Genomic DNA, 15,750 nt, shown 5'->3' on the forward strand with positions numbered 1-15,750 from the left:
CGTCGCCGAAACGAAAAGTCCCTAAAGTTATCACAAGACCTGAAACATGTACGAGTATCAACAGTGACAGATCTCACTTTCCCACGATCCAACGTCACACTGCAAAACCAAAACATTCATCACAAAAACACCAGACTTTGCACTTCTTTAATTAATCCACGCCGCATGAAGAGGAACTGAGCAGAAAGCTTAATCACAGGTGGTAACGACGTACAAGTGGGTATTAATCGGGGTAACCAATGCCAAGCTCTTCCGGATGTTTGCAATGAAAGTAGTAGAAAAAAGTTTAGCGCAAAGAGAGAAATTTCAAGGCACTGGCCACCTTTGGTAATAATTATACTCTATAAGTACTCTCACTTGGTGTATACCAACAATGCATAAAAAAACAAACTGTGAAAATTTTGACTCAATTGGTCATCGAAGTTGCAAGAGAATAATGAAATCAAAAACACCCTTGTTGCACAAATAATATGTGTGCTTTTAGATGCCTAATAAAAAGTGAGACATTACCTCTTTCTAAAAAACTATGATACTTCGGAGGGTCTTGTTTATCACAATGTTTTATACTATCAACAGCTCCCAGTTGCTTGTTAAAGGGAAGTTACACGTTTGGTAATTGTCACAGACCGGTGTCCTCACTTGGTGTATCCCATCATAAGCATAAAATTACAAGCCCGTCAAAATTTGAGCTCAATTGGTCACTGGAGTTGCGAGAAAATGATGAAAGAAAAAACACCCTTGTTGGACGAATTTGTGTGCTTTCAGATAGGAATGACTTCTAGCTAGCTTTTCTTATTTTAGTGAGAAATTACCTCAAAAACTATGTTACCTCAGAGGGAGTCGTTTCCCACAATGTTTCATACTACCAACAGCTCCCCAATGCTCGTTACCAAGTCAGTTTTTAAGTTAATATTTGTTTTGAGTAATAACCAAACGTGTACCTTCCCTTTAACAAGTAAGGTTTTATGCTAACACTTATTTTGAGTCATTACCAATAGTATCCAGTGCCATTAAGAAGACACTAACCAAGACCCTTACGATAGATCATTTGATCCGGTAACAGCTCACTCATGTAATTACCTCAATGCTTATCAAGGCACCCTACACTATGAATAGTGTCGGGAGGTACCCTGACCTAGCACTTCAATCAGACTGGGCTTACTTACTGTCTTTCGTGGAAATATATTACTACAGGCAGTGGTGATCCATTTGGATGTCAGCACCAAGAAAATAACAATAAAAATAATAATACATCATAACAACAACAATGAATTACTTGGGCCTGGAAGATTTCTAAGTAGCCAAGAGAGGGGTATTTTTTCCTTTAGCCCTCATTCTGTTGTGATGACATGCAGGGCCTTATTTCATGGCTCTGCTTACCGATGAATTCTGCGCTAACAACCTTTCTCCACTAAGAGTGCACGCAAAATTTCTGCGCTACATGTAGCTGTGTTAGGGAGAAATGCTTAGTGATGTGGAGTATCATTGCACGCGCACAATAACAAACTCCCTGCTTACCCATAAAAAATTGTTTGACAAAGGCGCGGAAATACTTTGCTTCCGTAAGGCCCAATTCTTTGCTTCCAGGAGCAGCCGTCGATCTCACCAAACTCTTCCTAACTTGGGATTAAACTTAGGGCTTAGGACGAGTTAAACTTGCGCATCCGAAGACGTTAAGACGCATTGAACCCGTCCTAAGTTAGCACGGGTTACCCGTCTTAACTCGAGATAGGATTAATCTAAGCGTTTCGTGAAATCGGCTGCTGAGGGGAAGACATTGAATGTTTTATCTGAAAAAGTCCTTTCACCGAGGCATCATTTTCTTCATGGTAAAGGGCACCTCTTTGAGGAAGTTGTAAATTTCTATTGGAACATTCAAAGGGACACCCAGACAATGACCGGGGGCATGGTGGAGGAAATTGCCTACATGATTGCCTGGAGAACAATAATATAAACGATCAGGTGTTTACAAATACGCCCTCTCATTTCTAGCTATCCTGTGCCATGCTACACATGAACATCAATGCTGTCATGGTTTAGTACATGTCCATCAACTTCAAGAAAATACCTTATTTTAATTGCCTAATTTTGTTAAACCACCATGTTGATTCGAAGGGAAATAAACCGTAGCTGATTGATGCCCAACCACAAGTGGTATAAATCTCGCTACCATCATACTGCATTAATAATCTTACATGTTATTTAATGCAAACTGTCACCTCCAATTTGCATCCAACCACGCATTTTCAGCCAAAACTAATAAAAAATAGGTCTGGGCAATTTAACAGCCTTCACTTTCCTAATGGTTTGCATCTCTACAGCTTCCATCTCAGGGCATCTAGCTTTAAAGGGTTTGGATACTTTTTGTTCGACAGTAACGACACAAAACGTTCACAGATGTACATTAAACTTGCACAGTTTAAAGGTAATGATAGTAGAAAGCTTCCCTTCAAATAGTGTAAACAAAACTCACGACAAATATTTTGTCTCAGGAGACAAATTTGTTTAACGGATTTACGCGGCTCTCCTGAAAACATTGCTCTGTGATTCTCACTTTGTTTTTCTCGAAAACTTTATGACTTACAATATATGAAGCTGAAACTTCTACAGGTAAATTATATTACATAACGTATCTTCATTGACAGTGAGTAGGGATTCATGTCACTGCTAAGAACTTGATCTACAAAGGGTATCAAAACCCTTTACACATGTATGTCAAATTCTCAGAAAGAAATGTTGTAGGCCTAAAGCCCTAGCAAGATCCACGGGAAAGACTTTGTGTTTCCAATCATGGCCTAAGTGATTATAAGCAACTTGTCATGGCCAAAAACTTGATCCACTAAGTACTAGTGATCTACAAAAGGTATCAAAACCCTTATTTAGTCGTTGTACATAATGTACCTTAATCTTAACCACATCATTGTCAACTTCTACAGGTAAGTTATACAATGTATTTACCATGGATCAATAAACTAGATAATTGCTCCATGGTAGTACATACATCTTCATTCACAGTGAGTAGGGATTCATGTCATGGCCACAAAATTTATCTACAAAAGGTATCAAAACCCTTTAAACGCAATGTACATACCTTAATCTTAACCACATCATTGTCACAAAAAAGATAGAGGAGAAAAAAGTCCCTTCAGGGGTGAAACTTGATGTTAATTGCCATGGATGGGCACCGGGCACCAGAAGCGCCACTCTTAAACTCAAACCAGGCACAGAATCAGTAGGCCTCGGTCACCTGGGACTACGAGGGGTGAGGTCAGGCGTGGGTCAGAACGAACCCAGCATCGGGGCGAGCGTGGAGTGAGCTGGCGCTTGGGCAGGGACACGGCCACGTGTACGGCCCCCATCGGGAATAGGGCGGAACATGTATCAGTGGAGCGAGAGCCGCCTGACAATTGGCTCTGTCATGAGAGTTGCTAGCGGCAGGGGGAAACATTGAGTTTCTAATTGAAAGCTTGACGAATCAAGACTTTGCTTCCTTCCTGAGTGTCAGCTTCGCGGACTATTCATTCTCTCAGCCACTTAAGAAGAAACCCACCCCCCCCCTCCCTCTGTCTTTAAAATGGACCTACGAAGGCAAGCACATTGTATTCGGCACTGTGCCAACACATACAGGATAGGGGGTCGTTTATTAGTGGGATTGTTTATAGAAAAGCACTTAGAAACACTATGTATAAAGCACTATATAAATGTTGCAAATTATTATGATGTGAATTTGCGAAAGCTAGAATTAAGTCTCCAAACTCCAATCTTCAAAATGTGCCTACCAATGTAAGTAAGCACATTGCATTGTATTTGGCACTGCGCCAACACATCAGGGTTATGGGGTGGTGTTATTAGTGGTTTTGTTAATAGAAGAGGGGGAGGGGTGGGGATCTGAATTTGAGAAAGGTACATTATAGAATTCAGCCCCAAACCTCCTCTATCTTCAAAATGGGCCTACCACTGCAAGCACATTGTGTTTAGGCACTGCGTCAACACATGTAATGGGTACGGGTGGTGTGAGTTTGTTTATACGTGTAGAAGAGGGGAGGGGTGGGGATGTGCATTTCAGAAAGGTAGAATTCAGTCTTGAACCTCTACCCATGTGAGCACACCGCATTGCATAGGCCTAAGGGGTACAGGGTGGTGTAATAATAAAATCCAGCTCTTATATAGCGCAAATAAAATAAAAATGACCATTGCGCTTTACACACAAACAAAAGCAAATAATTAAAATACACTAGAATAAATAAGTTTTGAGGTTGCGTTTGAAAGCAGAAACTGTTGGAGAGGACCTTAGGGTACGTGGTAATGTGTTCCAGAGAGTTGGCCCGAAAACACTGAATGATCCATCGCCTATCTGCCTGCTACTCTTAGTAGGTATTAGTGGGTTTGTTAATAGAAAAGGAAGGGGCGGGGATGTGAACTTCAGATAGGTGGAATCAGATAGTCTCCAACCTCCAATCCAGTCTTTACTATGGACCTCCCAATGCCAATGTAAGCACACTGCATTGTGTTCGGCACTTTGCCAACACAAAAGCGGTACCGGGTAGTGTATTACAGGTAGTGGGTTTGTTAACTCTCTCATGTGATGACCAGTCAACAGCAACTGGTTTAAATCTCTTCAGAAAAGTTTGTTGTAAAACAAAAAATAACGACCGCATTGCCAAATGGCTTTCAGTTGAAAAAACAGGATGTTGGAGGGTGCTATTGTGACCTGTTTTAGGGGGTCCCATTTTGCAAAAGAAATGAGTAAACAACAACAATATGGGGCATTGCATGGTGAGGTATCAATACATATTTGGTTTGCGGTAACATCATGTGTGTGTCTACTTGCCAGGTAGATTAATTTATCACTAAAATAAATTGAGGATGAAAGGGTTAAAAGAAGAGGGGAGGGGTGGGGATATGAATTTGAAGAAGCTAGTATTCAACTCCCACCTCCTTTACCTCAATCTCAATCACACAATCAAAAATACTATGGGGTGTGTTTGGCCACACGAGGGCCACTGATCTAAAGATGGATGTTTGAGTGCTGAATTTGTTTTAATAGGGATGGGTACAGGCAGTGTTGTAGCTAAATCCAAATAAGTCCACCGTTGGCGAGTGGTTCATCAAAATTATTCATGTTTAGATATATGGGGCCATCATTGTTAAAGTGTTATCTGGGGGAAATCTGTGCTGGGTACATTTGCTCGGAGTGCTGAGTAAAATTTGTTAGTTTCTGGGCAGGCCCGCCTGGCACCGCCCACCGTGGTCACACACTGGGTACAGGCAGATGAAGAATGTTATGAAATGAAATCTCTCAGTTAGGCATGCAGAAACCTAACTTCAGTTACGCATGTAGAAACCTATCTTTAAAACGGGCGTGAACATTAACAATGTGCAATTGCGTGTGGCTCACTGCCAGCTGTCAAGGGGTGCACAGTGGTGTATCAGCAAGTTTTGTTTTCAGATCGAAGGGGGGGGGGTGGAAGGGTGGGGAAGTTACACCGCTCTAAGCACCGCACGGTTGATAATTGAGAGGAAATATGAGCAAGGTCGCATTGTGGCGATGAGTCTCTTGTGGAATTAAATAGCAGTTTCATGTATCTGTTTTTCACACAGAAGATGCACGTAATGACAGGGTGTGTGCATGTTTATGGTCGACAGTTACACATCCTCAGAGCTTTTTAACTACAAGTCTGCCATGCACAAATAGAATTTGATCATTTTAAGCATGCTTTAAAACCACTGAATGCAAAGTCAACAATACACATTCTGGAATGTTTATGGTCGACAGTTACATCACGATTCTTTTTTAACTATAAGTCTGCCATGCACAAACAGAATATGTCCATTTTAAGCATGCTTTTAATCACAACGCTACATAATGCAAAGTTAGCCAGGATATTGAAAATGGAATGTGCAACAACAAGGCAGGGCCAAATTTCATACATTTAGAGCTGCTTAACGGCCGCTTTTGTGCTTACATGTACTGTGTGATTACCATTTCCATGTCGCCCTGCTTACCAAAAAGGCAATCTAACTTTCATGTGCTTACTGTTTCTTTGTTTGTTTATTTGTTTGTTTAGATATCTTCCTGTTAAGGGAACTCAGCAAACTCCCACAAGGGGATATAAACACCAAGCTGGCAACGGCCAATCTCTCTTATACAAACATTGATCTAACGTCTATAAACATGAATTGGACACATCAAGAAATCGTGATTCAGTAACTACTCGTAGACGAATACTTATTCTAGTCATTGTGAAATCATGGTTAGCTTTAGGACTGGAACCCACAACCTTGTAATTGCAAGTCCTACGGCTGCAGTCTAACCATCACACAGTGAGGAACACATGTACATGCAGAGATGCCAAGCCCAATGGCCAGCTAAACGCGAGATTTTTCAAGGGTTTTTGAAAGTTTCGAAATCGCCGCCCTTTTTTTTTCTTCTTTTTTTTTATTAAAAAAATTACAGAAGTGCAAAAAGTGTTCCAAAATGCATCAAAAACCTCTTCAGACTAATTAAAACTCACATGAGGTACACAGGAGATGCTGATGGTTAATGTGGAGATACGATTGTGTCAGATTATTTCCTTCCAAATAAAAAAGAAAATCAACTAAAAGTGAGGTCCAAAATCTTCCGCTCACTTCTTCTGCCTGTTGTGTCTTTGCCTAATGCGCGAGACTTGGTAGGTCCGTACATGCACAATGTATTATTATTCCCCTCAAACCACAAAACCAGCGGACTTGTCCGGTTAAATGCGTTTACTGGCCCGACGCTAAGATGACTGGCCTCAGGCCTGCGGTCCAGAGTAAATTTGAATCTCCGCACATGATATCATATTGCAGACTACAGGCAAAGTGCATCCTTCACAACCATGTGGATGATATTAAAATAGGGGGGAGGTGTTAATAACTGAAAATTAATTTTGGAATTTGTTAATTGATATTTTCCTCAAACACCACTTAATTTATCACGAACGCACGTTCACAACAAATTTGATCATCGTGCTTGGCGTTATCAACGCGAGGCAAGTTTGAAGCAATCTACTAAATTGTTTGTGGTGACCGCGGCGCATTACAGAATTCGAGCAGGCTTCTCAACACTCGGCATGCTCAGTGTTCTAGCAGGAAAGAGATTTTCCTGAGAAAATCAGAGAGTATACTTTACACTGCAGGCCTGAATAATTCAATTTTGAAAGGGAAAGGGCACCAAGGCATTCTCTCCTTGGTAAAGGGCACCCTTCTATAAAAAAATTGTAAATTGCGACTGGCGATTTTTCAGAGGGCACCAAGGCAATGTCCAGGGGGCATGGAGGCAATCGCCCGCGTTGCCTCCGTGAACTATCAGGCCTGTGTACAGTGTTAAATCACACATTGGAGTAGGGGTAAAGCAAACATCATGATTCCGGATGCATTGATTATATAAATACAATTTAGTTAAAGATAATACTTACCAAAACGTTTTCATACACTGGTCGCATGCATTATATACTTGATCTGCACAAAGAAGAAATAAGAAAATAAACAAAATTATTAATTTTGATAAACAATCCAACAAACAGAATTGTATAGTGTGTGTGTAAATATGACCTAACCTGTTGAACATGACGTGATTTTGGTACAAACACACAGTCCTAGGCATCTGTCACTATTCTCAACTATTTTGCATTATTTTTGTTTCGGTTTTGTTTTGCTACAGAGTTCAAATGTAAACCATTGTCTTTGTTGTTATCAGTTACTGTGTTATTTATGGTTATTATCTGTACCATATTATAGTATCAGTTACCATGTTATAGTATCAGTTGACGTGTTATAAATAGTATCGGTTACCATGTTATAGTATCAGCAGTTACCATGTTATAGTATCAGTTTCCATGTTATAGTATTAGTTACCATGTTAAAATATCAGTTATCATGAAATGTATGGTCTCTATCAGTTCTCAATGCACTGACTGAATTATTCCGGGCCAAAAATATCGATGCCATTAATTTGGTACCAGGCGATAAATGTACACAAACCCAACCAAAAGCAAAATGTCAAACAAATTGCGGATTGTATTTCCGAGAAATCCCTGACACCATTGTCCTTCCATGCATTCCAGCTGACAATGGGTGCCACGCCCATGCAGCCTGCACTTCTCTCCGATTGCTTCCTGTAGCACACTGAATTATTCATGACCAGCATCTAAATTAATCATGGTGTATTTTGACATAAATCTCATCCCAGGATCATGAATAATTCATGAGAGGAAGGATCTTCTATGACATCACAACTAGCCACAACAGAATGCAATTAAAGGCACTGTACACGTTTAGTAAATACTCAAAATATAGCATAAAACCTTACTTAGTAACGGGCAACGGAGAGCTATTGATAATATAAAACATTGTGAGAACCGACTCCCTCTGAAGTAACGTAGTTTTTGAGAAAGAGGTAATTTTCTCACTAAAATAATAAAATAATTTTGTTCCTATCTGTTTTGTACAACGAGGGTGTTTTTTCTTTTTTCATTTTCTTGCAACTTCAATGACCAATTGAGTCCAAATTTCCACAGGTTTTGTTATTTTTTGCATATGTTGAGATACACCCAAGTGAGAAGACTAGTCTTTGACAATTGCCAATAGTGTCCGTGTCTTTAAGCACTAGGCATACATGTAAACTGCACTGCACTTTTACAATTACCAGTATACAGATTTGGTTTAGGCTAGATACATACTGCAGAAACAGTGCCCAATATTATGGCTCAAAAGAATCGGCGCTTACGTAATCAGGGAATTCCGCGCTTACATGTATGTCGAGCATATTAGCAGGGAAATTCTGCTTGTGAGCATACATACTCCATGTTATTTAGGTGTTCCTCACTTGCACAGCTAGCGCAGAAATTATACTATTTCACACAAATTATCAAGAGAAAGCCATAGAATGCTCCACATTGCACAGACATGACAGTGGGGCTTTTAAAAGATAGGAATAAAAGACTCAGACTTCTAGTTAGAAGTCTTATAATATTTTAGTGAGAAATTACCTCTTTTACAAAAACTATGTTACTTCAAAGGGAGTCGTTTCCCACAATGTTTTATACTATCAACAGCTCTCCAATGCTAGTTACCAATTCAGTTTTTAAGTTAATATTTGTTTTGAGTAATTACCAAACGTGTACCTTCCCTTTAAGTGTATTTCAAGCTATCCAGTATCTTTTCAAACACAACACAAAATAATGCATGATATATAGAGATCTGAGGAAAAAACAAGAGTGTTTGAGAGGAAAAAGCATGGAAATTAACGCTTTGGTCAAATCATTTGTACGTACATAAACGTTGATAAATGTTGTTCTGATATTGATACGCGTACCATACAAAGACAATTGTAAATATTTAACATATTATTTATTTGATATACTTTGTAAAGCACCTAGAGATAACTATAATTAGGCACTATATAAATTGAGTACTATTATTATTACTACAGTTGCAGTAACTGATAAACACTTTTTTCCAATCATAGAGACAGAGATAACAAATGAACTTTGCTTTCAATGCAAGACTATATATACATGCTGCGGAATGCCACTTAAAAACCCACGGAAAACACTGCACTGCACAATATAGCCACACCCTAACCTCACCTCATATGTATTCTACATCACCCCACATCATAACAAACCAGCCATCACCCGACCTCGCCTACTGTGAACGTACTACACAGCAGGGCATAGGATCTGCTGTACACATAATCAGTTCAGAATTCTAGGCAGAGCAAGCCACGCTGCACTAAGCACCGCATACACAATTTACTGTATGCTGCATGCAGAGTCTATAGTACATTCATAAAGCCATTGACAGTAACACGAACTTCAGTAATGTAATTTACATTTAAACACAAGAATCAAACCTGCTAACTGTGAATAACCGGGTTCTGCACAATAACCTCACCTTATTAACACAGCTTCTTTAGGTTAAAGCCACTGGACACCTTTAGTATTATTGCCAAAGACAAGGGCCTAATTTCACAGAGTTACTTTTAAACCAGAAAATACTGCTTAAAAATCCCTACTGAGCAAAAACTAGCAGGATACCAGTCACAAATTGTACATGTGAAACAGTGTTTTGGCTGGTAACCTTATTCTGGTTAGCATAATCTTGTTATGCTTAACTTATTTTTGTGCTTAAAAGCAGCTCTATGAAATTGGGCCCAGTATTCTCACTTGGTGTTTCCCAAGCAGGAAGTTAGGCACAACTTTCTGCTTAAAGGGAAGGTACACGTTTGGTAATTACTCATAACAAATATTAACTTGAAAACTGACTTGGTAACGAGCATTGTGGGAAACGACTCCCTCTGAAGTAACCCAGTTTTTGAGAAAGAGGTAACTTCTCAGTAAAATAATAAAAGACTTCTAGCTAGAAGTCTTTTATTCTTATCTGAAAGCACACAAATTCGTCCAACAAGGGTGTTTTTTCTTTCATCATTTTCTCGTAACTTCGATGACCAATTGAGCCCAAATTTTCACAGGTTTGTTATTTTATGGTTATGATGGGATACACCAAGTGAGAAGACTGGTCTTTGACAATTACCAAACGTGTACCTTCCTTTTAAAGCTGGTGCTAGAAGTAGCAAGAAATATGTAAGCTTGTGATGTATTGACTTATGCACAAAACAAGCGTGTCATTGTCGACAAGCTCAACATAAATAAATTTTGAACACAAGACAATTTGGGTTGGACGGGAAAATTTCATTTTGCACAACCATTCAGCGCAAATTATTTTCCCAAGAAAGAAATTAAACATGTGACACCAACAAGTGAACCCCTTAATTGGTGTTTACTAAAGTCTTTGTACACAAACCATTGACTTCAAAGTACGTGTAGTTTAATACAATGCAAGTGTACTTTGAGCAAAGCGTCCAAACAGACCCACCCCTTTCCTTTGTTAAGGCTGTATTTAAAAATAGATGCGCTGGTACATGTATGCTCGGATTGTTTACAGCAATATGTACACTGAAAGTCAAATACAAAAGATACATAGTGTCTTTTGGTAGTCTTTGGTCTGATGATTTCTACCTCCATGGTCTAATCATTGAGGTAGAAACAGACACACCCCTTTCCTTTGTGATATTAATAAAACTAATAATAATAATAATAATAATAGTACCCACCCTGCTGGGTGTTCAAGGCGCAGAATTATCAAAGTTGCGAGAAAATGATGAGAGAAAAATCACCCTTGTTGGACGAATTTGTGTGCTTTCAGATAGAAATAAAATAGGTTTACTTCTGCACTAGTACAATGTATGCTGCACATTGTTTAAAGCAGTGTACACATTGTACAGTCAAATATATCTTTGGTCGAATAATTTCTACCTCCATGGTCATGTTGGTTGGGTTGCAAACAGAGAGACATGAATGAAGGCATAACACTTCGTCTCTATGATGTACATGCAAGACACCAACTCGCTATTCACCAATGTATCACGTATCATTTATGCAAACACTAATGATACAATTTATATTGGATTGAAACAAACGATCAAACAATTTACAGTGGACATTATAAGGCCCTTTCATAATCGCTGCGACTGCGTGCACGCACCAAAAAATTCAAATTATGCTTCCATATATGCACTCCGCGCGCTGCATCAAAGTGAAAACACAGCGAGAGTACACTGGATTGGGTATATTCAGACAAATTTACCCAAACCAAATAGTGCCCTGTATTGACCCATTTCACCTGGCGTCATCAGCAGAAAAATCTTGAATGCGTCATACTGGTGGGCAATTTCACTGTTCGTTTTTATATATAACTCTATGCTGCGCGTTATGCAGTAAAGTGTGCATTTTAGGCGACGCGGCCCACCAATATGGTGAGCGTGGCGTTGGTCGCCGCGTGTGATACGCGTACAATGTGTCAATAGTAGGCTCCTCAAAATGGCTTATATTTTGCCCTTCAAGGAAAAATACTGCACCGTGGAGTTCCTTCTCACCTCTTTTCAAAAGCTCAATTTGTACAATTATTTGAACACAAAACATCATAATAAGCTTGGGCGATATCACGATATTGATACTAACTTGGAAACAATTTCGATATCGGATCGATTTGGTTTTAATCAAATATCTATATATCGCGATATCGATTAAATATCGCAATATCGGGATGTATTCTCTAGCTGAGACATCTTGCACCCAAAAAGGTTTGGAGTAAAACCAGGCGAATAGGTCATTAGAACACCTCTCTTATGCTGTGACTGTCTCTCCTACAACTTTCACTGGGAGTTTGAAGACTGATGATGTCAAATTTAATTAATCGTGACTATATCGAATATCGCGATATATTGTCGGCGATATATCGTGAATAAAATAAATCGATATCGCCCAAGCTTACATCATAAGTAAACAAACAATAAAAGATGATAAATATCCACTGAAAGTTAATCATCAACATGTTATGCACACCCATAACCACAAATGAAACACAAAATTGTAAAAGGAAATTATACAATCTGTTAATTGATAGTCTTTTTCAGACAATAGAGATGCTCAACAATAAAAACCGCCAGTGTACAAATGGTGTACTACTTACTTATGAGCACCGGAGAACACAATCGCACACAACACTGCATATTTAACTCTATCAATAATCATGGTGAAGACCTTTACTGATTTCTGGTCATCCCATCTCACCATAAAGTTATTTGGTCATTAATAAAAGCCACACTTCACTTAAAACAAGCCTTCTGTGAAAAACCAAAGCTGGGCGCCCAAAAACGACAAACAGAATTGAAGCAATGAGAAAATCAACTCATCAAACAAAACAACGCCCCACTGGCATGACTGGTTAAAGATTCGTTGGTAAAGTATAAAGCTTTGGCATGTTTGGTGGTGAAATAAAAGCAAATTTATTCAAGATATTTTATACGGAAGATAAAGGTCAACTGGTTAGCAAAACAAAGGAGAAAAAAATACTTTGTTGTCTCTTTTAAATTATATCTGATTTGGTTCAAGGATATTGCTTATCAAAAATATTAAAGGGGAAGGCACATTGTTGTTTTGATGGAGGACCAAATGAAATCTGATACTTTAGTTCTCACTAAACACACCAAGCAACTTGGTACAATCTTCGTCATTTTAGGCACTCAGATTTTGTGCACCTTCAAATATATTGATTGTAGATTGGATGAAAAGGAAGGTACACGTTTGGTAATTGTCAAAGACCAGTCTGCTCACTTGGTGTATCCCAACATAAGCATAAAATAACAAGCCTGTGAAAATTTGAGCTAAATTGGTCATCGAAGTTGCGAGAAAATGATGAGAGAAAAATCACCCTTGTTGGACGAATTTGTGTGCTTTCAGATAGGAATAAAATAGGCCTACTTCTGGCTAGAGGTCTTTTATCATTTTAGTGAGAAATTACCTCTTTCTTAAAATCTATGCTACTTCAGAGGGAGCCGTTTCTCACAATGTTTTATACTATCAACAGCTCTCCAATGCTCATTACCAAGTCAGTCTTTAAGTTAATATTTGTTTTCAGTAATTACCAAACATGTACCTTCCCTTTAGGTTTGTAAGTTGGATTATTTGAAACATGTTAACCTAAAGTTAAATGCGATGAACTTGTTATGTACGCCAGGTAAGATACCTTTTCTCAAAAAAACAATGTAAGGCAAAAAACACGTAGAGTTTTAAGTTTTACAACTCAGAATCCAGATAATTATTTCTTCTGATACACAAAAGAATAGCATTAAAATTACCTGAACAATCGTATAAATGAGCACAAATCGCCAATAGTGGAAAGTGGTAAATACTTGTAAAGCTGCCTTCAAAGCATGGGCACACAGCAAGTGTATCTACTAAGCATAAATTTGCAGGACACCAGTCACAACTAATATAATACATATCACAATAGAATAGCGAGTGGTAACCTGATTCTGCAAAGCCAGACATTTCTGAGCTAAGCAGATTTGTGTGTTTAAGTAGCTCCTATGAGGCTGCACACCCAAGGGGCATATAAAAAGTACTGCAAATGACAAGACTAAAATAACTTTGCGGAACAATAATTAATCTATGTTTCTTAACTTTATAATATTTATGGGACATTTTATAGAGATGATTAATCACAACAAAATAAGAATACCTGCTGAAAAAACCATGGCCAAATTTCATAAAGCATGTTAGAACAAAACTTGCTTAGCACAGAATAATATTGCCTGACTCAATGCTGCTCTCCAATCAAATTATTATCTTGTTCTCCGTTTGTCATGTATTTATTTTGTGCTCGTTTCTTTTGTTTCTCTATTACAAAAGGGACTTTTTTTATTTTACTGCAATGCAGATATGAATATGTAGCCTACCGTATGGCAAAATCAAATTCTACTGTACTACACACGTGGTAATGGGATACTTCTTTAGATGCTGTGCACACAATGTATGTTGGTGGTAGCAGGCTAAATTTCTCATTGTTTCACATAATACTAATCCTAGGATGCATTTTTGTGAACAAAGGATTAACATGGCAAATCTGTTGTTCCTGAACATATTTATATAGTTATCAAACTTTTCCTGTGTCACACTCATTGATTTGATGCAATTCACTATGACTTAGATTCCCCCTTGTTTGTCATGAAGTCAAATAAATGAAATAAATGTATTATAACCAGGAGAATATTTCAATAAAGTATTTGAAAATCTCAGGCCTTGTATGCTTAATTTTTGAAGGGCACCAAGGCATTTTCTCCCTGGTATAGGACACCCTATGAGGAATTTGTATATTACTCCTGGAGCATTTTAAGGGCACCAAGGCAATGACCAGTGGGCATTGAGGCAATCGTCTCTGTTGCCCCTGTGAAATATCAGGCATGCAGTCGTTTTATTTGTTGGTTTTTTTTTTGTATGAAAGTCGCCATACACACAAGGCCTGAAGGCCACTTCAAGGTGTGGGCTGCAATTTTTTTTTTCAGAGGCCATTGCCACCTACTCCTAGGGCTGAAACAGGGTTACCCTTTTACAGTCCATACAGATGTAGGCTTCTGCATCATCAATCCGAAGCCTGGACGGTAGAGCAGAAAGCACTACCTCCCCAATTTTACGTATAGCAAGTGTCACAACCAGAATTCGAACCCACACTCTGCAGTGCAAACACCAGAGCTTGAATCCAGTGCTCCTAACCACTCGGCCATGACACGGTATAGGGTGGTTAGAGATTTTAATTTTCCCAAATTCATCAAAATGAAGTTTTGTTTGTAAAGCAGAAAAAGTCAATTAATTGTACTCAGTCCCGCAAGAAATGTTAATAAGCACCAAAACATACTGAAGAATGTCAAATAATAATATACCTTCGGAGCTGTACTTCCCATGAGCCCATGCTAATCTTCTCAATTTAATAACTGAAAGTAATGAAAGGAAATCAAAAACAAACAAAAAAGAGTCATTAAATCCCTTGTAATTAGTAACTCGTTAAGAATCAATTTGACAAGAAGATTCAGGGGAAAACAAAACAGATTCGAAAAAAGTGCAACTAAGCAGAGTTGTTGATAAATGCTATTATAACACCCCTTACAAGTATTCTGCCTTTTCATTGGTTTAGAGTGCGTCACATGATATGTCTTAGTTTTACTAGATGGCCGCCGTGTGATAGTGCATCGTTTGCCGTGTGATAGTCCAACGACTATCACACGGCGTGCAGTACCCAGACGTCTTTTTACCCACCTCGCAGCCAATCAGTTGTGCATCTGTGTATCTGAAACGCGTGTACGAACATTACATGTACGAAGATGATAAA

At 38.7% G+C, this 15,750-nt stretch overlaps 1 protein-coding gene across 1 annotated transcript in view; it reads right to left on the minus strand.

Annotated features, from left to right (window-relative positions):
- The window catches only part of LOC117293473, a 38,697-nt gene that overhangs the window by 14,762 nt on the left and 8,185 nt on the right, over positions 1-15,750 (minus strand). The window contains exons 2-3 of the mRNA XM_033775821.1: positions 15,305-15,355; positions 7,440-7,482 (exon numbers count right to left, since the gene is read on the minus strand). Of these exons, the coding sequence (XP_033631712.1) occupies positions 7,440-7,482; positions 15,305-15,355 (94 nt within the window). The remainder of the gene's footprint in view (positions 1-7,439; positions 7,483-15,304; positions 15,356-15,750) is intronic.

This window comes from Asterias rubens, chromosome 8 (assembly GCF_902459465.1).
Source record: "Asterias rubens chromosome 8, eAstRub1.3, whole genome shotgun sequence".
Lineage (NCBI taxonomy): Eukaryota > Metazoa > Echinodermata > Asteroidea > Forcipulatida > Asteriidae > Asterias > Asterias rubens.